Here is a 23,846-nt window from a genome sequence, read left to right on the forward strand (position 1 = left end):
AATCGTATGCGACACTGATTCACAACAACTCGGGAACCAGAATGAGATCGAAAAATATGAAAACAAAGATGGCAACCCTCGTAAAGCATGCGAAACTGTTTTGTAGATTAAATACACAAATATATCCACCAACATCAATTTTAGATTCATTTAAGTCACAGATAAAGATATGTAAGTGAATTCGAATATTAATGTAGGCCTAAATTACATTCATAGACAATTTATGCGTTTATAATAAGCTAAATAAAGTCGAGGTTCAACAATAAACATCCTCTTTCGTTAAAAAAGTCGGACCGACTCCTGATCTCATTGTTAGCTGGTCGGTTCGTCCTTGTTTGGTACGCCCCCTTTAGTCTGTTGTGTTACACACATACAGTAGTTTAAACTTTGATTTTCCCCTAAAATCAGTCTGATTTGAAGTAAATTTATGTATGAAGTAGGCCTATGACGAAATTATGTTATTTGACAAAAGAACCCTCTTTATTTATTTTTGTACAGGTAAACGTTGTCATTTATCATCCCAACCAACTATGTACCGAAAGTATAGCCAACATGTCAACGCAGATCATGGAGAAGAAACAATTCCACGCCTTACATGGAAGCTAATGGGAGCAGTTTGCCTTGAACGTCCCCCAATTATTACAACAGATATGAGTAAGATTGAACAAGATTACATGAAAATGGTGGATGAGTTGGAATATGAGGCTAGTGTGTTATCTGATCACGAAATCCAACTAAATAAAGACAGGTTTGTAAAGCTTGCTTCTCATTGGATGCAATGTAACGACGTAGGTAGGAGTTGCCAATCACAAGCGACACTTTGGATGATCCATTGCACCATGATTGTTCAATTTGCATCATTAATAGTGTGTCTTAAATATTAACTGGTATAATTTCAGCGATTTATTGTTTATTTTTCAGAGAACAAATGAAGCAGAAACAACAAGGTGAACTAGACGACGAAGACTCATCAAACTTACTAACAGCGCAAGATATTGAGGATTTAGCGACAGAAGAGTACAACAGATTCAAAACAGCCAATAAACATACAGGTGTCAAAATATGCAAATTAACTTGTCATTCATAATTTTGTCCAAATATGTCATTTAAAACACTAAATTATATTATTTAATTGGTTTATTAGAAGCAGATAAAACAGGAGGCATGACAACATCACATCGCAAACTTGATGAGAATTTAATACTGTTTGTAAAGAATGAAATAGGAAATCAATCGGTGTGGATGCTGCCCCAAACGGAACACTTACCAGGAGAATCTTTATGTCAGGTAGTGTCTCTTATCACATACCTTGGCTTCAGTGGCCCTGAATGTATCATCATCTCTTATACAAACACTACTGCAGTTTAGATAAAATCTACTAACAAGTGTTTCATTGCTTTTACCAAATCTAGACTGCGGAACGGGCAGCCATGCAAGTTGGATCTGGCGCTAATGTAACGTTTTTTGGCAATGCGCCAATTGGTTTTTACAAGTACAAATTCCCTAATAAGGTTAAAAGTGAAACGGGTGCAATAGGAGCAAAGGTACTTGGGTAATATTATCACTATTTTGTAATATCACGAACTTGTGTAAAAACAATCAATTGTTGTGTTGTGCTGTATACACCAGTCTTGTGAATAAATAAAGTTTATATATTATATCACCAGTCTATACAGTGGATTGTAGTTTGAAAATTGATTGACGACAATATGAAATTGTTAAAATTAAAAAACTCTATTTTAAATGGTCTTATAAAAGTACCTATATTTAATAATTAAAAATGTACTATAAATAAACCATAAGTCTATACTTTTACATTCACAGGTATTTATCTTCAGAGCTAAAGTATTAAAAGGTCAATTTTCTGTCCTTGAAGGAGCAGTAGGTCAACACGCATGGGTCAACAAAGACGAAATGAAGGAATATCTTGTACCTGCATATCTAGAATCCATCCTTAGATTCATTCGGTAATCTTGTGAACATTTAATGAGGATAACATATTGACCTTTGACCTAAAATACATGGAATTGTTAATCTAAGAACATTGAGCAAGCTTGAACTTTACATAATAAAAGAAATAAATAAAAGCATTTATGAAAAATGATTTTAATTGTGTTTTCATAATAAGTATTGTACATTAAACAACTAATAACAATTTCTAGAAAATTAAACGGTTACATCAAACAGAACTATAGAGGGCAGTACAGTTCATTAGAAAAACAGGGTGGTATAACGTACCACTCATTTCAGTAGCAATAAATTACAAAATTAGTAATTTTTCTCATTTTATCTGGTAAACAAATAAAGTACATTTCTCCCATTTCTTAAATTATTAAACTAAAGATCTTGCTCATTCAATTTCTTGATATCGCTGTCGTGTCATCTTGTGTACAGATGTTCTATAATCATCAGATCCGGTGACCTCTTGTTGGTATCTACTTCCTCTTGACCCAAGACCTGCTCCAGCCGCCCGTCGAGAAACCTACAAAAATAATCAATTTCTTTGATTTCGGCAAATAATTCCGTCGCCAATTATTTATTTTATTTTTTCAACTTCTCATCAAGATGTATGTACATTAGCGAAGGATGAGGACCAACAGTGTCTTGTTCAACTCAATTAGGTATGATATAGTAATGTATTTCATTACACATCATTTATAAAACTGAATAGTACTATCTGCATGCTCAATGTAAACTGAATAGTACTATCTGCATGCTCAATGTAAACTGAATAGTACTATCTGCATGCTCAATTCAAAAGTCAAGTTCAATGTAAACTTTTATTTTCTTTCTTTCATAAACTATTACAATAATATAAATTAATAAGGTACTTAAATAAGGTAGGTAGTATTGAATTCATTTCGATAAATATATATAATAATAATAATAAAAAAACCATTTAACTACACCTAACAAAATGAAACAAGACCATGTAGTTTATTCCTTTACCTCAATGGGATTTGTGATGCCTTGTTTTTGCTTTCCTAATCCACTCCCTTCATTCCATCCCATTTTTTGTAAAAGTCTGTTGCCAATGTTATCAGATTTTATTCCACCAGCTGTGGGCTCTTCATATGCTCTACAATGTCAATAAAGGGAAGAGAAATATTAACACTTTGACTGCCAAACATATAGATCTTCGTGTTTGGAAACACAACGCTTGACAGTTTCTAACTGGAAAAACCTCTGCAGTCAAAGTGTTAAAGTCTTATTCCCTACGTTTTTTTAGATCTAATTTAAGGTCACAAAATACATTTAATGTAAAAATAATTACTATATGGTCCTATTGCGATAACTTTTGACTGTTAAAAATTTGAAAAATAAGTAGATTCTAATAGCGGCCAGCTATAAATCCCAACATGCAATGCGCACGGATTGATATTTTCATTTTTCTTCTGTAATTCACCCTCTTTTCAATCGATCGTGAAGCCAAAACAAATGTGTATTTGTGATATATAACGAATAAATAAAAGTGAAAAATTGAAAAATGTTTGCTTGGCTAGTAAAAACTTACAGGGGGGGTCTTGATGACGGTCCTTTACCCTTTGACCTTCTTGGCGGATCTGGTGGTGGCGCTGAACCGAATTTATCTCTTCTTTCTTTGGCCCGATCTCGATACTTCATCTAAAAACATTTAACAATTAAATTATAACGAGATGTTTTTTGATGTGTAAAAAATAATAGCAATGAATTTTATTGAGTGTCCGTTAAGACGGACCCAGTGGCCGAGCCGTTAAGACGGACCCAGTGGCCGAGCCGTTAAGACGGACCCAGTGGACGAGCCGTTAAGACAGACCTAATCCAGTCATAACATCAGCAAGAGTTTGAGGTGGTAGAACAAGTCTTCTCGGTGCACGTATAGTATACACACAGTCACTCACACACAAGCACAACAAAAATCAACAAATTCTTAACATACCTCAGGAGCAAATGCTTCTCGTTCTCTAGATGTCATCAAAGATTTTCTTTTATTTTCCAAATTTTGTTTGTGAAGATCAGACATATTCTGATGTTTGATGAGCACTTCCTTTGACTGGAACTGTCTTTTACATAAAAGGCATATTAATTTATTCCAGTCAGTTAAGGAGTGCACTAATTTCTCCATGTCAATTGACTCCCTAGGTGCTTGCGTTTCTTCTTCTTCCTCACTATCACTACCACCACCGTATGCTACAAGTACGTTCTAAAAAAAAAAAAGAATTAATAACATAAGCACGATACTCTGTTGGGAGGAGATAGACTCAGAAGGCCTTATATCCCTTTTTTATTATTAATTATTTTAAAAATATAAAATTGGTAAATAAATGTTTATACAATACTCACACTAGAGGGAGCTTTACTCATGGCTTCTGCTACAGCCGCTTGCGTCTCCAGTGGATTTCCCTGAATTAAGAAAAAAAAAATTGCAATTGAAGATGATATAACATCAAGTCAATCTTTGAAAACAATATTTTATTTTACGGTTTTGAAAAAGTCCAAATATAAAGGCCACATGTTGCTTTAACAAGGGATGTATGATTTATTTCTTTATACTGGGTAACCTCTTCAGTCAAAGACTGGTATCTCATAGGGTCCAGTTATGATCAGTGTCTGTACTAGTACACCATGGTACACCTTACTCCTCTCAAAAGATGCCCTAGGTTCTTTAAGGCGCACATGAGCTAGATGTGTACACTGGACATACGGTTTATAGTCGCGGACCATGGAGCGAGTGAGCCTCGAACCCTTGCCGATGTTATGGCTACATTAATTACGGTTCCACTGTCTTAACCGCTCAGCCACTCACTCATATCAAGGCACACTACATACTACACTTGGTGGTAGAATAATACCTTTTTCTGAAGCATAGCAAAGCCTGCATCAGCAGCTCCTGCACTGTTGTCTATGCTGAAACTGATTGCCTTCTTGGTGGCAGACGGCGCCAGTTTAGCGTTGTTCATACTCTTGGCCCATCTCTCCATGTCTTTTGCTATCTATAAATGAAAACAACAGTGTTAGTATTCCTATTCTAACATAACTAAATATTTAGGATATTCAAGTTAAAATAACGATTGTGAGGCATTTGATAAAAAGGCAAACTGCCTTAAAATGTCTTGACATGTCAGAACAGAAAACAACTCCTAGAAAGTTTGGTTGAATCATACATGATTTATCTAACAAATATTCAAGTTATTAGGAAATTTCCCAAATGATCAAAATCAAAAAAGTACTGGGTTTGGTCTACTAGCGTTCCTGCTCCCAAAAGTCATCCTGAGTCCCGAGAAATTAAACAAACATGTCCACATTTTTTAATATAGTGATTAGGCTGATTAAAAATCACCTTTCTAGCTTGAGAAGTTTTATCTGTTTTCTTCTTTTCCTTTTCTTTCTCCTTTGTTTGTTCTTCTTCTGTTTGCGTTGTTGTTGCGCCCTCTTGCTCCGTGGTTGTCTCTGTTGACGTCGTCGGTGCTGGAATGTATTTCTGTTGTTCTGCATCCCAGTACATGTACTGTTGTGTTGTTGCGTTATAAAAATACTGAAAAATAATACAGTCAAAGATTAAAGATTTTTCTTTTAAATGTTTAAATTTGGATTGTTGGAGATAACAAAGTGTTCTTATTTCTTAACAAAATGGAATTATTTTGGGTTTAAAGTTCAACTTTCTTTTAGACATCCTTGGCACATTTTTTGTTTTGGTGAAAGATAAAAGATAGTTTGAAAATTCAAGAGAAACTTTCCTGTGCAATGAATAAGAAACAAAATGTTTTACCCTAATAAAGAGGACACTTTGTTATGCCCTAATGGTGTCCCTTGGAGGTTCTACTGTAATCAATTCATAAACATTGTAAAGTTAAAAGAAACAAGTAAGAATTACCTGTGAATTAGGGTCATAGTAAAGTCCACTACTTGAGTCATAATAAAAGCCAGATGTTTCATCATATGTGTACGTTGACATATCTGGTTGTTCTGAACTTGCTGCTGCTGCTGCTGCTGCTGCTGCTGCTGCTGCTGCTGCTGCTGCTGCTGCTGTAGTAGTGGTCTCCTCAGTTTTCTACAAAAATAAATAATTGAGTACTGTAAAACTCAGAAACTTTCGCGACATGAAATTTTTGCGAATTCGCTACATCAGCCATTTTCGCAACATAAACAAATTGAAGTACAAGTAAATACAGTAACAAGATCGAACAAATCTGATTATAAACTTTGAAAGTGTTGTTACATTCATTGTAGTCTATTATTGCACTCACCTTGCTTTTGCTCTCTTTCTTTTCGCTGTCATCTTTGTCCGTAGATTGTCTGCTGCCCTCTTGCATCTGAGACACAAGTTGTTGCGATACATTTTGTTGCTGAAATTAAGTATTCAAAAGTCTAAATCTTGTATTGAAAACTCATGACTACTTTACTTTTTATTTGAAGACTGAATAAAACAGATAAGCAATGTTTTAACAATTGTATATAAGGCTTGGGGAGTGGAATTGAAGAGATTGAATCCTGGACAGCTTTTTGCTTCTGGGTATGAACAGGAGGCTTGGGGAATTGAAGAGATTGAATCCTGGACAGCTATTTGCTTCTGGGTATGAACAGGAGGCTTGGGGAATTGAAGAGATTGAATCCTGGACAGCTATTTGCTTCTGGGTATGAACAGGACAAATTTGATCAATTACAAGTACAATAGAGAGCTCTGTCTACACTACAGTAGTTAGACAAAACAAGTGTGATGTGCCCAAATATGGTAGTGATATAACATCATCATGTCTATATATGGGCATATCCATACCTGTAGCTGTACTCGTCTCGCTGCTTGAATCTGCTCCTGGGCTACTGCAGCTTTTTCTGAAATGAAACATATTTATCGTCGTGAGAGGTTTTTCCTAATGATCGTAAAATAAACGGTACTGGGTATGATCGCATAGCGCTCTTGTCACCAACTAGTCATCCATTTATAGAAGTACTGATGTAGCAGTCTATCTGTACGGCAACTATAGAATGGACCCGATCACAACTTTTAGTTGATGGAAGATTGAAAACAATTTGTTTTGAAGAGTTGTACGTGGATGTTTTATGAAATTATGTAAATCTGTAGTCAAATATTTTTTATAAATTTAAAAGACAAAAACACAGAATATAACTATTGTACCTGCAGCGGTCATTGATGTTTTCCTAGGCCCTCGACGTGATCTACGTGGTGGGCTTGAAGGCTCTTGAAACTTGTCTGGTGACTGGTTAGATGAGCTGGACTGGCTGCTAGATGAGGCCTAGAAAGTAACATAAGTGTTTTCAGTAAACATTCTTTACACGATTATCATTTAATACTCTTCATTGAATGGGTTTTTTTTTGGCCTTTAGAAGGTGCTTGATACAGCAGAGAGAATACAAAATTAAGGGGAAAACGAAAAATGAAAATATATAAAACTTACCGTTGCCCCTTGGACTCTGCTGAGGTAGTCTTCTTTCCCGTAACATATGGAAACTAAAATAAAAAAGACATTTATTTAATGTAATTTAAAAATTACAAACAGCAAAACAAAGACACACCTTCAAGTCATAAAGATTTTTGTATAGTGTGAATCGAGTATAACAAGTCAACACCATACCTGGTTGAATAGTGGATCAATGGAATGGTCTTAAGTACGTACTAATCAACTCCATATCTGGATGGAATGGTCTTAAGTACGTACTAATCAACTCCATATCTGGATGGAATAGTCTTAAGTACGTATTAATCAACTTCATACATGGATGGAATAGTCTTAAGTACGTACTAATCAACTGCATACCTGGATGGAATAGTCTTAAGTACGTACTAATCAACTCCATATCATGATGGAATAGTCTTAAGTACGTACTTATCAACTCCATATCCGGATGGAATAGTCTTAAGTACGTACTAATCAACTCCATACCTGGATGGAATAGTCTTAAGTACGTACTAATCAACTCCATACCTGGATGGAATAGTCTTAAGTACGTACTAATCAACTCCATATCTGGATGGAATAGTCTTAAGTACGTACTAATCAACTTCATACATGGATGGAATAGTCTTAAGTACGTACTAATCAACTGCATACCTGGATGGAATAGTCTTAAGTACGTACTAATCAACTCCATATCTGGATGGAATAGTCTTAAGTACGTACTAATCAACTCCATACCTGGATGGAATAGTCTTAAGTACGTACTAATCAACTCCATATCCAGATGGAATAGTCTTAAGTACGTACTAATCAACTCCATATCTGGATGGAATAGTCTTAAGTACGTACTAATCAACTCCATACCTGGATGGAATAGTCTTAAGTACGTACTAATCAACTCCATATCTGGATGGAATAGTCTTAAGTACGTACTAATCAACTCCATACCTGGATGGAATAGTCTTAAGTACGTACTAATCAACTCCATATCCAGATGGAATAGTCTTAAGTACGTACTTATCAACTCCATATCCGGATGGAATAGTCTTAAGTACGTACTAATCAACTCCATACATGGATGGAATAGTCATAAGTACGTACTAATCAACTCCATATCCGGATGGAATAGTCTTAAGTACGTACTAATCAACTCCATATCCGGATGGAATAGTCTTAAGTACGTACTAATCAACTCCATACATGGATGGAATAGTCTTATATGGGTACTAATGAACTGCATACCTGGGTGTTCATCAACAGCAAAGTGGGGATCCATAGCTTGAAGTGTGTTAAACAGATGCTGACTATGTTCTAAGGATACCAGTTCAACATAGCAGTATCCGCGTGAGATACTCAGTGCGTCTTTAGCAATCAACACATTTGTAAGGTTCACGGCTGATATGTAGTTAATCGCTGTACACACTTGTTCCTCTGTGCTTGATTGGCCCAGACCATTTAATATTAATACTGTAATATATATTAAAACTAGATTAGAATCTTGACTTACTTACAATGTATTTTGTAAGTTAAGATCATCATACCAAGTCCTTCAACGTGTACTGTTATTAATAAACATGACTAAGTTCACACTTACCCTTAGTGGGTCCAGCACTCACTTCACTGTATTGTTCAGATTCTGAAATACAATAATCAATAATCAGACTTGTGCCATTTGTATGGCTACAGTTTACGGCGCCTCCTGCATTAACCGCTTGAATCTAATTGATTCATCTTTTATTTCGGAAAAAAAGAGTACAGAGTACAAAATTCTCCATAGCTCAAGAACAAATTACAAGTGTCTACATTATTATAATATAAAGAAAAAATAAATAAAACAACGCCACATAGTCACATGGTTAATACAATAACTTGATCCATCTACCATGTAGATTGGATGATGGAAGAGCAAAATCATAAATACATTTTGTGACCATATTATAAAGACAATTATGAGAAGGAGGAGTAGGGCACCTAGTATCTGCCTCAGACGTATTGGCCCATGCCTTTCCTCTGGTCAAGGCCCATGCCTTTCCTCTGGTCAAGGCCCATGCCTTTCCTCTGGTCAAGGCCCATGCCTTTCCTCTGGTCAAGGTGAGCACTGGACGAGAGAAGCCCTTGTTAGTACCAATCAAGGTGATTTAAACAGTCCTGGCTTTGTTTGAATCAAACCTGTTAGTGGCGATAATTATTGTTGTTGGTTTCGATTGAATAAAAATAAAAAATAAATTGAATTATGTTGAATACAAGAACTGTTCTCACCAATCTTTGAAATGCTACAGTGAAAACAATGCTCCCTTCTTTTAAAGTTTTGGGTTCCACACTGTAAATAGAAATAATGTTCCGAAATTAGGAAATCTCTTAAACTTTTAACAGTACAGCAGGTATATAAAGTGATTGAGATGAATTTACCTGTGAGCAGTACCAATCATCCTCACGTTCCTTACTGGCTCCGTACGCCATATGCGCAATATAACCACCTACAGTAACACGACCCTATAAGATATAAGCACAGTCAAAGTAAAGTTAGTACATGCTTACATTTATTATATCCCCTAGACCTCGAGAGTACAAGAAATTGGAACAACATTGTTCCACTGAGGAGGAGGTACTTTTTAGGGCAAGAAACGGTATCCTTTTGCGTGTTATCTGCAGCTTTAACCCACTTAATGTATTTCCCTATAAATGTATCACCAACTAAATAAAAATGCCCCTCTAGTGACTTCTTCCCCACTCCTTCTCCCTTCTATCACACAATTTATTTCAGTACACTAAAGATTACAATCCTACATACAAAAATTAATAAAATATAGTTTCTCAATTTAAGATAGATTTTAATTCGTAAACTTATTCTTTTATTATCTGTGTAATCAATTTAATATTCTGGTAATTTGTTTCATTCTTTCATTTCTCCATCATTTCTTTTTTCATTTAAATATAGTATTAATCCTTTCATTGTGTCATGGCCATTGCTCTCTCATTGTACATTTCTCAAACACCTGATAAATTACTGCAAAGCATCTTTTAGAATCATGCTTAATAATAACACATTCAACTCAACACAAAATTCACAACTTATTCAATTAAACTCAACACAAAATTCACAACTTATTCAATTAAACTCAACACAAAATTCACAACTTATTCAATTAAACTCAACACAAAATTCACAACTTATTCAATTAAACTCAACACAAAATTCACAACTTATTCAATTAAACTCAACACAAAATTCACAACTTATTCAATTAAACTCAACACATATTCCAGAAATTTATCAACCATGGTGGTAATGGTATATACTGTTGCCTAATAAAGGACACATTTGGAATAGCGACAAATGCGTAATATTCGATGTAAAATGCACTAGGAAACCTGATTGTCTTCCATCCATCTTTCGGAATCAGCGACTTGGTAAAACTCCACAAACGCAAATCCCCGTGACGCACCTAGAAAGTGATGAGTATTCATAATATGGTGCGTTAGTTTACAAATTGAGTGTGACACCAGTGGACGGACGGACGGAGATTCACATAAGAGAATACATACAACCTTTGTGCACCAGTCTAACAATACATATTACCAAACAAAATAATAGAAACCTTTGTTATAATCAATCAAGAATTCTTACAGTCTTAAAAATGTTTATTTAAAACAGTTTCAAACTTTACTATTAAATTAATTATATTGAAGTAAGTCACTTTGAATATGAACGTTAATTTGGCAACATCAAACTAGTTCAGAGATGTCACCAGCTTTTTGGAGCGCAGGTCGGTCGCTGTTATTATGCCTAAATAAATATCGCAATAATTAATAGTGGCAGCCTGTAAATCCTGGTCGAAAATGTCAGTGCCGATCAGTGTGGTGACATCACTGAGTTATTAAAACATTAGCCAAGTACCTACCTTGTATAATAGTACTACATTAAGTGAGAAGTGCAACTGGATAAGAAATGATTGTATGCGTTTAATTGCATTTCAACTTTGACTACTACCACTTCAAGTATTACGCTTACAGCTAAGTCACATACTTAATTCATTCATTACCAAACTCAAATCCAGTTGCACATTTTCTCCTTATTATCAGTACAACATTATTTTAACATGAATGCACTATTTGTTTAGACTGGTGCACAATAAAAAAACTTATATTTCTATTATACCAGAATTATATCTTGTGTTACATACCAGTTTCTTTGTTTCTAACTAATCTAACGTCAAGAACAGTCCGGTCCAATTTCTGCACCACTTTTTGAATCTAAAAAAAACATACAAAGTTATTTTAATTGTGCAGAAGAATGGAAACATCGTATAACAGTAGACAAATTACAGAATATTGAATAATAACCATCTGCAGTACAGTATTTTGTGTTGTACTCAGATGAATAAGCGTTGTTAGGTGGCAGCTCTACGACGTTGTTAGGTGGCAGCTCTACGACATGAAGGACTCACGAAGGAAAGATGGAGGTTGTCGTATCGTCCACACCTGTGCGCAATTCAGCCCAGTAGGCTGCGAGTTATTCCCCAAATTCATTTTAAGTTGATGCAATATCAAAATAAGTGCCCTCCTATAGTTTGTATACATCATCTAATCTGCCCAACTAACAGTTGCACAAGAGTTACTTATTAAAGTTTACAGAAAAGGAATCGTAACATTTTGTGGCTGCAACAAATAATTCATCATCAAACGTAATCTTCACAGGGTTCAATCGAGTAAATTTCATATTCAAACGAGTTTCAGCAACTTCTCATGAATTCACTTAAAATGTCTGGGATGCGATTTGGACTAGTGACCCACACAACACCAACCACCCAAAGGGGAAATCAAACCCAACCAACAAATTGAATACAATAGTACCCCTTTACACTATCACCTCAAAACGCAGTTAAACAAAGTCAACACACCAGGGCATTAAATTCAGTGATAATGTAAATGGGCTCAGAGGGTCACCCCAGTGCGTGTACACTGAGGAGCTGGATCAAATTGGTCCTGGTGAAGTCCTCCAGGTTAGTCAACGAGTCGGGTGGTATAGCACAGTTTAAGGCTATGTGTTATGCCTGACTTAATTCTGCACCTTGGTCATCATTGGGTAACAATTAACATGACAGATACTTACCATTAATTGATAGGACTTAAGTCTCAGGAAGTCTTGAGGAGGACTTCCAATAAGAACTTAAAATGAAGTTCATTATTACTGCTACCATGTTTTAAGAGAATGTCCAAAAACAGACGCCCCCTTTCCCTAAAGCAGAGTGGTTCCACGAACCTGTGTCAACGTGAGCAGGACTTGTAGTACAAGAGGAACCATACACTGACCCAAGACATAAACAACTAGCAAGTCTAAAGCGTGGTCTTATTAAAAAGACACCACATTAATATCAAAAGAGAAACAGCTGATTCCTGACTCCATAGCATAGTACGTTCAGGTGTAACCATAACAAAACACTTTGAAAACAATCAATACCAAAAATGACAAAATCTAAGATGCTACTTAACAATAACATGCTACTCAACAAAAGTTGCAATGCTAAACGACGCTAAATTTCTAAAAAGTAAATACAGGTAAGTCTTCTATAAACAACTTAAGATCAAACTTGTGCTAAACTACTGTATGCTAAATTTCTAAAAGTAAAAAGCCTTCTATAAAAAATCAGGAAAATTTGTTAAAAGTTCAAAGCCATCAAGAAACAGAAGCAACATAAACTGTTTGTAAATATTCCCCCACACCCATTTCCCTCCCCCCCCCCACACCCATTTCCCGCCCCCCCCCCAATTTATTGGCTCTGTGCCATAATTTAATAACGGCCACGCCTTTCCCAATCATCTTCATAAGAAGAGGGAGGAGGCCCGATGTACACCAAGTCATCATCAAAACGTGGCGACCTTCGAGATCTTTTGTGTAAAAATTCATCAAAAGGAGAACGTGGCCGTCTGTGTCCAGACAATTCTCGCTCAAAAAGTCTCCACTCCTCTTCAAGAGAAGGCAATGGGGGCAAACTTGGTTCAGGTAGAAAGGGTGGGGCCACAGGAACCGCCATGAGATCTGGGATTACATCCCTACGAGGTGAGGAGCGCGAATCAATGTTTTCAGCACGTCTTCTTCTTGATCCACGTCTCCGTCTTCTTCTGGGGATTCCCTGTAATTCGGGGATTTCCAGTTTGCCTGGTGTTTTCCTTAAGTTGTCTTGTCTTTGTGGGATTCCAGATTTGTCATCTTTTGGTGGCACTCTCTGCGGTCCTTCTTTCTGTGGTTTGTTTTGTTTTTGAATGTTACCCTGCTTGGTTTGTGGTATAGTCGCTTTCGGTTGTGTAATACCTGCATTTGTTCTGGTACGGGATAAGCCTGTTTGGGTTTTGTCACCGTTGCGATGTTCTCGTTTGCGTGTACTTGATTTGTGTAATTGAGCACGACTTTCATTTTTAATTTGGATCTGTTTGATTAAATCTGCACTACAAGGAGGTTTATTTACTCGGAAATTCTTATCCGATGACAAAGCCCTTTCTCTTTCTTCAAATTGGCCGAAAAATAGGTCTTTAGCGCTGTAAGTGGCTGAACGTGTGAAGAAATCGTAATCTCTAGGAGATATCCCGGTAGCGCGCACTACGTTATTTCTACGTGACAAGCCAGACCTTAATACAACTGTGGCCAGTTGATCAGAAATAAGTCTAATGCTTTCTCGCAAGAGAGAGAATGCTTCAGGAATAACCGCCTGAGGAGCTGTAGGACTGGAGAGAAAAGACAGCAAAAATCCTGCCACATTCACTGCACGCATACCTTCTCTGGCTGCCCTCTCTACATTAGACAAACTCGTATCGAGTGACGCGCGTAATTTGTCGGCAAAGATCTGGTTGGATCCTTCGGGTATACCCTGGTCTTTACGCATTCTCCTCTTAGCTGCTGCAGGAATGGGAGCGGCTTGGATTACTGTACTAAATTGGTCGTCTGGAACTGGGAACGCACTGGTCAGTTTGCGAGGATTACTTTTGAGAGAATTACCTTTAGCCACTTTGTCTAAACGTTGAATTAAGCTGGGATGAATAGGTATGACAGGCTGGGGAATTGGGCCAGCAGTAGTAGAAAAAGGGATGTCCAAGAAGTCAAGCACAGTAGGCATTACATGGTTTACAAGATCTTGCAGATTAACTGAAGTTGATGTTTGGGAATTACCACCAATCAATCCTGCTTGTACCGGAAGGGGTACACTGGATGAGGCTAGAGGGGGAACCATGGGATTAAGAAGAGACGGTGGAGCCATAGAACTTGGATTGGATACAGGGGTGATACATATGTTAGCAATCGCCTCCTCTGTTAGACGTGTAACTTGACCTGCGACCTGATCTGTGACAAGTTTAACCAAATCATTTTTAATTTGTGGTTGTTGTGCTGGAGTTGGAATTGTGCCTCCTTGAAGCTTAGCCAAAACAAAAGACTTAACATAAGCTTGAACTTCCTCAAACATATCTAAGGGCCAGTGTTTGCACACCTCACACGGTGAAGCCTGTCCACACGTACGACACAGGGGGCATAGGGCGTGTTTATCTACTTTAGAATTTGGAAGGGGGCCTCCACACCCAGTACAGACAGGATCTCTCGATGACATGGTCACTTCGGAATAACTTATGTAAGTCATTCTTGGTATCTTGTTGGTCTTTAAGCTGGAAACTTCAACCTTAGAACAAGAAAAACATCCTGGCAAACGTTTCAAACAAAATGTCATTGACCTTTGGCTATTGACCTTTGGGTTTGAACAAATGTAATAAATGAATACATTTGTGTTCCCAATCATGATCACTTGATGCACAGTACAGTAGGTACAATCAATTTGGTTTTCCCTAAAAATAATCTTACCCACTACCAAAGTACAAACCACACCCCTTTTATAAATGTATGGATGTAATTGTGCTTGGAGGGGAGGAGGATGGGATAGAATTGGGTGGGGACAGCCTCAATCAAAGTGACATTCAAAATAATATTACCACTACCAAAGTACAAACCACACCCCATTTATATGTTCATGAATGTAATTGTGTGGGGAGGAGGATGGGATAGAATTGGGTGGGGACAGCCTCAATCAAAATGATATTATCACTACCAACCACCCCTCTTTTATATGTTCATGAATGTAATGGTGTTTGGAGGAGAGGAGGATTGGATAGAATTTGGTGGGTACAGGCTCATTCAAAATGATATTACCACTACCAACCACCCCTCTTTTATATGTTCATGAATGTAATGGTGTTTGGAGGAGAGGAGGATTGGATAGAATTTGGTGGGGACAGGCTCATTCAAAATGATATTATCACCAAAGTACCAACCACACCCCTTTTATATGTTCATGGATGTAATGGTGTTTGGAGGAGAGGAGGATTGGATAGAATTTGGTGGGTACAGGCTAATTCAAAATTATATTACCACTACCAACCACCCCTCTTTTATATGTTCATGAATGTAATGGTGTTTGGAGGAGAGGAGGATTGGATAGAATTTGGTGGGGACAGGCTCATTCAAAATGATATTACCACTACCAACCACCCCTCTTTTATATGTTCATGAATGTAATGGTGTTTGGAGGAGAGGAGGATTGGATAGAATTTGGTGGGGACAGGCTCATTCAAAATGATATTATCACCAAAGTACCAACCACACCCCTTTTATATGTTCATGGATGTAATGGTGTTTGGAGGAGAGGAGGATTGGATAGAATTTGGTGGGTACAGGCTCATTCAAAATGATATTACCACTACCAACCACCCCTCTTTTATATGTTCATGAATGTAATGGTGTTTGGAGGAGAGGAGGATTGGATAGAATTTGGTGGGGACAGGCTCATTCAAAATGATATTACCACCATAGTACCAACCACACCCCTTTTATATGTTCATGGATGTTATGGTGCTTGGAGGAGAGGAGAATTCGATAGAATTTGGTGGGGACAGGCTCATTCAAAATGATATTACCACTACCAACCACCCCTCTTTTATATGTTCATGAATGTAATGGTGTTTGGAGGGGAGGAGGATGGTTGTCCAATGCCAGTCACCAACCCCAAGAAACCAACAAGTATCTGAAAAAATACAATACTTTTCTCCCACCAACCCTTTTTACACCCATTCCTATATGACTTCCCTGTATGATTACTACAAAAAGGCATAAGAATTCTTAGATAAATTCTCTACAGTGTGAACTTACATCTCTTTCATCGACAGTTGGATGAAGTGACTTCAACATAATGGTGTTAGTTGGCTTAGTGTTGGTTGTACTTTGAGAAACGTGCCGCGAGTCTCGTCTATCGCTCTCATAACTCTCATCTCGTCTCCGATCCTACAAAAGAAAGTTGTAAAATATCAAATAATATTAACACTATCACAAATCTATACCATTGTTATTATTGTTGTAGGAATTAGTCACTAAATCTCTGTCTACACTATCAAACTAGTTTGACAAACAAAGTGTGATATGCCCAAATATGGCAGTGATATGAAATCAACATACATTTTTAGTCACGTGCAACGCAACTCTACAGCTCACTATGTTGGTCGGTTGGATGGAAAACACTAATAACTCAAATTTGAGCATGCGACTGCAGCCATGTATATGGCCTTGTTTTATACATTATTTTGTCACATAACGTTTGATAGTGTAGACAGAGATATAGTGGGCTAGCCTGTAGGACTGGTTTTGAATGGACATTGTACCACAGAACAAATTTTGCTTACTTCTCTGCGTTTTCTTTCTTGTCGATCAGGAGAATCTCTTCGTCTGTCTCGCTCTCGCCTAGGGCTTCTGTCTCTATCATTTCTTCTGGAATTTTTATCTCTTGAACTTTGAAAATCACGCCGCGGACTGTCATAATGGTCGTCTCGTCTAGATGGACTTCTACCGTCTCGTCTTCTACGATCTCGTCGGCGTTGACTATCGCTGTCATAATTTCTCGAACTATCATCTCTATTACTTGATGAACTTCTGTTTAGATCAGTATTTCTGTCATTTTTATTATAATCGCCTACAATTGGAGATGGTGTATTAATATTCTGCGGTGGGTTAAAGAGTCCCTCATTTTGATTCCTCACAATGCTATTATTGCTTTGCTGTGGAAAACCTGGATTATTACTCCATCTAAAATTTTGATTGTTAATGAATAAATTTGGGCTGTTTTGAGCTTCAACCGGAAAGTTTGGGGAACGATTTGCCCATTCCTGTTGCGGAGACATTCCTGCAACCTGTGGCCGGATTACACTAGCGTTCGGTGACATCATACCACCATATTGAGTACCTCCTCCACTGAATTGGTTTATACCTCCAGCAAGTTGAAGGTTAGCAGCACTATGTTGAAGAGCGCCACCATGTTGAAGAGCGCCACCATGTTGAAGAATGCCGCCACGTTGAAGTGGGCTACCATGTTGTAAAGCGCCCCCAAGTTGCTGCATTCCAGTATGTTGAAATACCGCAGGATGTCCTATTCCTCTTGCTTGATTACCAGTCTGAAAAAAGTTACTATTATTCCACTGTTGTTGCTGCTGCTGTTGAAAAGCCATTTGGTTAAAATTATTCCTATATTATAAAAGAAAAACAATTTTTAATTCATTAATTTTTTTTACTTATTCTTATGTATTAAAACGCATCAGACATAGAACATTAATTCTAAACCGACCGGTGATATACTGAAATTTAATTAATTATTTTGAAACGATAAAGATGAGGAAATCTGTGAGAATGAGAAAAAGTCGCCCCAACCGAGACTCGAACCCGGAACCTTTTGCTTGATATGCAGATGTCCTAACCATTAGACCACTGGGGCTTTCATTGTATTGCTCCAACTCAATTGGATAGCGACTCTTTTAACACTCTCGGCGTGGTACGGCGGAAAAGCACTACCAGTCCCTCAATTGTACGCACGCGCACCACAGATCAAGTTGATACACCCTCATCTTTCAGTATTTTATTCACGAAGTGGGATCTTCAAAGATATATATCTTTATATAGGCCTATAAACACATCAGGCATAGAACATTAATGTATTTATATAGGTCTAGGCCTATAGGGCCTAGGCTAGCAACTAGCAAAACCGCTAGAGGGCAGCAGACATCTTTAGGGAATAGAAAAGTGCGATACGTATGTTCATAAAATGTATTTATATGTGCTTTAGTAGTATTTTCACCCAGTGACTATTTAAAGTTTAAAATGCTTATGATTATATACAAACTCAAACAGAACACTATTCAAATGCTGAAAGATAAATTGAAAAATATATGCAAGTCCTAGTCTGGGCTCCAGACGGAGTTTTGTCTTAATATTAGTAAAAATATATATATTTTTGCACATATGGTGTTTCATACGTGTATTACTTGAGTTTGGATACTCCGTCTGGGGAAACACGCACAAGTCACGTGGTTTGACACCAAGAATTCTTGGTGCATAAATTATCCAGTTGACTAGTTTAAGTCGCATGCCATTGGCTACTCATTCGTACGCAGTTTTAATATTCATATTTCAGAATTCCAAAGACTCAACATCTAGCATGCGCTATGTTACGTTTAGACAATGTGTACTTGGGTACATTGATGAAAGTTTCTGAAGGCTAGAAATGATTTTATATGCCAAGTAGTCTGGTAAACATTTGATGGGATTTTTCACAAGACACATGAAAACTCGTCTTGATATGATAGGCTAGCTTCTCCGCCAAATCAAACATTGAATGGATCATTTATTATGCGGAGATAATTTGATTTAATTCCCACCCAGACCCTGTCCTGTTATGCGTGGTGGTGTAGTCCTGTTGTGTGCCGGTCGGTGGTGGTATAGGCCTACCTTATTGGCGTTTTATTTGGCATTTCATACGTACGAGTTGAGTAGGAGGCCTAGGCCAGGACTGAACAATTAATAAACAAAACAACTTGGCAACACGATTTTATATTTCAACAGTTGTTCAGTCTCGATCGTACATTCAGCACTGTACTACGTACGTTTCTCGATCTTTTTTCATTTTGAAACAAAATGATCATTGGTTGATTCGAAATCCATATTTACATACCGCTCACCCCATATAGCCAAATACGGTATGATAACCTACGTCATTCTTATCGGATGTTTGCGGTCTGCAAATCGATTTCTATACGTGTTTCACAAGTCTGTATTTTCAGACAAAAATCGCCGTCGAAATAAAAACAAATAAATAAAAAAAAAAGACAATAAATACAGACTTGGGGCAAGTCTAATGCAAGTCCCTACCTAGGCCTTATTTTTATACTTTTTATTTTAGGCCGCTGGAAATACATTACATGGTTCTCGTCAGCGCCCGCTCGCAATTTTAGGCCCCGCACCCAAAAAGTACTTTGTGTATTGTTAAAGGGGGGTTCCGGGTTTAAAATGAATAGTAAAAAATGTAAAATATATTTGTTTGTCTCTTGAACGGTAAAAGTTTCAATTTATATAAGCGCCCAGTGAAGCAGAACGAAGGCTGTGAAATCAGGCCAGATTACAAGTGCAGCTACGGCAAAATCACACTGTGGTTACAAAATAGGAAATTCGTGAAATGGTCCATCTTCCGACGACTCGTTATCATAAACCATATCAATTAATTGTGTAAAATTATACTTATCTGATGTAATTTTAGTCGGTCTTCCCATTTATAAAGTCAATTTTTTATGAAAATTCATCAAAACAGTGAAAAATTAGATATGTTTGCACTTTACGTTTGCCGATTTTCGCACCGACTTAGGGAAAAATCAAAATCAATACGTAACGTATACTGTACATTCCTGCTGAGGATCGAGCGAGACGACGATACACATGCTCTCTCTGCTGCCCATGCCTGGCATCGTCACGTGATAAGCAGATACAACAATACCAAACTGGTCGGGTCGAGTATACCCCGTCTATAATCACAACATGAACGATGTACAGTATTTGATTGAAGGTCGACTCGACCTACCGGAATGGTATAGATAATATACTGTAGCTCGAATGAGAGAGTTGGAATATTTGTGTAGTGCAGCCTATAGTAAAAGGCCTGGTAGTATCAATTCGCATAGGGTCTACTACACTAGCTAGCTCAATTTTTAACTGGGCCGGATCGGCTAGGTCTCCTTCCTACTACCTGGTCTACTTGCTTGATGCATGAGTATCCGCTTTTTTGGAGAGTAAACAAAACCTATTTATTTTAGGCCTACAGTACTTAGACGATCGGGACACCATACGTGTGGACGGCGATCGGACCTTGTTTTGCTTCAATATTTACAGCCGATTTTGTAGAATGTTTTAGGTTTAGATTGTTTAGGAGTTTGGTTGATAGGATGGGTTTTGTTATTTATGGGCCAATCGTCTAGTAGTAGGCTAGCTAGGCCCATGGGCCCCATTGTTTTAACGTAGCCATCGTGGCATGGAATCCCTAGTCAGAATGGCTCTCGCCCATATTATTATTAGGCTAGGCCTAGAGTAGTATTGTACGTGAAGCCGATAATACGATCTGTACTATAGAGGTATAAAAATAGTATAATTTATGACTCCGTATCTGTACTAAATTTTGTATTTCATTAAATGTATGCTACTACTGTTATTATTACACTTTAGGCCTAGCTTAGAAAATCTACAAAAAAATGTATTTCACAATGATCACAATGGTGGTCGTCGTTTGACAGGGGAGAGAGATGTAAATTAGTTGACAAACACAACGTACATGATGTCGCGAGTTTGGAATCCACTGGTGACGTGATTTTGTGAATATCTCATGAATATTAATGAGCTTCCCTAAGCTGCTAAAAAACAGACTTTCCATGAATTTACCCTAAAATGTATATGAAATTTAATTTTTTTAATTTCTCGTTATTACTTCTTCATTCTGAAATGTCTATATTGTTATAATATTTTTTATTTAATAAATAAACGATATTTAAAAGCAATTTTAAACCCAGAATCCCCCTTTAAGAAAAAACAGGGGTAAATATGGGAAAAGTACAAATTTTTTTATATTTTCATGAAAATCCGACTCGCCTCCCGTCGATCGTGAACGCTCAAAGCATTGTGTATGTAATCGCAAGATTTCGCAACATAAAGTGTGTATATTAATCGTTGCGGACCGCCATCAATCTGTATTTTGAGCCTCATTCTGAAACCAAGTATTCTAGTCCGGGCGGTGAGCGTGTGTTTGTCATATCCACACGCGATATCCATACCTTGCATCAGAACGAGGTCTACCACGGTTTTTTTGGTCTGCTGGTCTCGTACATTTCGCGATCGATCGTCGTGCCTAGTTACCTCTCTGCCTACGGCATTATTGCATTCAAGGTTTATTTCACTTAATTAAAATACTGTGATGAAAGATGAACGTTGACAAAAATCCCTCACCAAATTTTTGATAAGTGCCGACGAGAACCATGTAGGCCTAGGCCTAATAGAATACAGATCACTCCGGCCGCGCTTCACTCCGGCCGCGCTTCAAATCCGGCCGCGCTTCATTCCGGCCGCGATTCATTCCGGCCGCAGCTATGGAGCGCCCAATGAGTCTTTTACAACCGAGACACGTTTTTTGTAGAGAATCAAAATAAACATTTGTAATAATACAGTATATTTTTTCTCTTTCAGGATCACAACAACATCGCAAGTGTTTTAAATTAGGTCTAATGCTAGAACAAAATAATTTATGTGTTTTATCCAATGTAATAGGCTAGTATATTAATTGTAATGTGATTAATTAATGTAATTTATTGCAATGTACCCTATATGTCATATTATTTTTATCATATATAAATTAAAATATAAAATCATTGTAAATTGGACTGTACAAAAATGATATATTAATTCTTGATACAATTCCAGGTAACATTAATTAGACGGATATTTGATTATTTGAAATAAATTAATTAATATTGTAAATATTGTTATTAACTATAATTAGTAAGTATGGGTACTGGCAAGATAAAGTGTTATAAAAATAAGGGTTTTAACTAATTTTTAATGTTAATAAATGTAAAGCTATAAAAATAAATGTACATAGAAAGAAATTAAATATTGTTATTCAAGCATTAATTAGACGGGTATTTGATTATTATTTTATTATTGAATTTAATTAAGTTAAGTTTAGTTTGAAAGAAAAAGCAGTTCCAACTTCTTTGAATGTTATTGTTAATGAAACAAGTAAAATTGTTGCTAATAAATATTCAACTAGTTCCATTTAAATTCACCAAGAATTTGTTATAACACTGAACAGTATAGAAAACGTAGATATGGGCGCTCCATACTAACGGCCCCTTTGCACAGGAAGTCGAATTGAATAGCGGCCGGAGTGCATAACATCGCGCTAAACTGATACGGCGGCCGGAGTGAAGCACGGCCGGAGTGATCGGCTACCTTCTCCAGCGGCCTTAATTAATAATATTGATTGTTAATTCATTATCAAACGGATCACATACCCAACAACACAACCCCTGTCCGTCAACCCTCAGCCTATGTATGCCTAGGCTATATTATACCTTCATATATAACTACCTTGCCATGCTCTAAACACCGTTATTGTCTGTACGTCGTCGTATATGACCTTGCTTGTCTTATCTAAAAAAAGCTAGGCCTAGGCCTAGATAGATAGGCTAGGCTAGGCCCCTAGCGTTACCAAAAATAGGCAAAATTTACAGTTAAGCCTAGGGCATTACAACGTAATTATTTAAAAAATTACAAACAAAGATTACCTATCCATTATCCCTTGCCTTTGTTAGTTATTAACCACAGAAAACTGTTAAAATTAGTTTTATTTTCGCAGTTGTTAACTTAAAAACGCCATTACATTATTGAAAGAAGACGAAGAAAAACATTTACAAAATGGCGGATAGCGTTTTCATCATATTAATTGGCAGGATAATTTGAGAATAAAAAAATGTGAACATCAGTTTACAGATTTTTTGATGAAAAATGGTTAAAATAATTTATATTCAATCAATTCATATTTCCAAATTGTGAATCAAAGAATATAGCGTAACATTCCTGAACAAAATAAAAAATAAATAAAAATACAGTTTTTCTAATTCTGGCAATACCGATAACCAGGTTCATTAATATTCATGAGGAGGAAACATGAATATTCAATTAGTTTCGCGATAACGAGGCTCTACTAATAAAAGGCTATAAAGTTTAATCTGCATGTAAACTTTGTTTTACTTCTTCAATCCATGGTTTCATTATTGTTCAATATTTCTGTTGTTTAATCAATATTATGTATAGAAATACAAGATTTCAAAAGGGGAATTGTGTATGTATTTTTCATATGTATTGCTTTGAGATGGCACACATTATATTATAACGTGTAGGCTAGATCCAAATAAATACAATTTTTAAATAACGCAAGCATGACTTCAGTTGTACACATAATGTTTTCAAATATATACATGTGAAGGCGTATCAATTTGATCTCCGATGCGCGTGCGTACAATTGGGGGACTAGTGCTGTCTCGCTGTACCACGCT

The 23,846-nt window shown here is 36.9% G+C and overlaps 2 protein-coding genes across 3 annotated transcripts; one reads left to right on the forward strand and one right to left on the reverse strand.

Moving 5' to 3' along the window:
- The first annotated feature begins 46 nt into the window (after positions 1-46).
- Positions 47-2,082, forward strand: LOC140058972 (large ribosomal subunit protein mL46-like). Its single transcript, XM_072104764.1, has 6 exons — positions 47-171; positions 499-748; positions 922-1,052; positions 1,145-1,287; positions 1,413-1,544; positions 1,825-2,082. The coding sequence occupies exons 1-6, from the start codon at positions 57-59 to the stop codon at positions 1,969-1,971; spliced, it is 918 nt and encodes a 305-aa protein (XP_071960865.1). The 5' UTR covers positions 47-56; the 3' UTR covers positions 1,972-2,082.
- Positions 2,076-23,210, reverse strand: LOC140058969 (RNA-binding protein 5-like). 2 transcript variants are annotated; one of them, XM_072104761.1, is made up of 21 exons: positions 23,076-23,192; positions 17,112-17,946; positions 16,585-16,716; positions 11,582-11,651; positions 10,770-10,843; positions 9,807-9,890; positions 9,657-9,717; positions 8,992-9,033; positions 8,640-8,864; positions 7,398-7,450; positions 7,118-7,235; positions 6,758-6,813; positions 6,228-6,326; positions 5,855-6,031; positions 5,321-5,515; positions 4,833-4,973; positions 4,324-4,383; positions 3,920-4,183; positions 3,515-3,624; positions 2,950-3,079; positions 2,076-2,482 (listed from the first exon to the last, which is right to left on the reverse strand). In XM_072104761.1, exons 1-21 carry the CDS (start codon positions 23,081-23,083, stop codon positions 2,351-2,353), a joined length of 3,066 nt encoding a protein of 1,021 aa, XP_071960862.1. In that variant the 5' UTR covers positions 23,084-23,192; the 3' UTR covers positions 2,076-2,350. The 2 variants fall into 2 exon arrangements, with proteins under 2 accessions (XP_071960862.1, XP_071960863.1); XM_072104762.1 differs by lacking the exons at positions 2,076-2,482; positions 2,950-3,079; positions 3,515-3,624; ... (13 more) ...; positions 10,770-10,843; positions 11,582-11,651 and adding an exon at positions 13,180-15,064 and having other exon boundaries at positions 23,076-23,210.
- Positions 23,211-23,846: the final 636 nt, after the last annotated feature.

The sequence above is a fragment of the Antedon mediterranea genome, chromosome 9 (genome assembly GCF_964355755.1).
Source record: "Antedon mediterranea chromosome 9, ecAntMedi1.1, whole genome shotgun sequence".
NCBI classification, from domain to species: Eukaryota; Metazoa; Echinodermata; class Crinoidea; order Comatulida; family Antedonidae; genus Antedon; species Antedon mediterranea.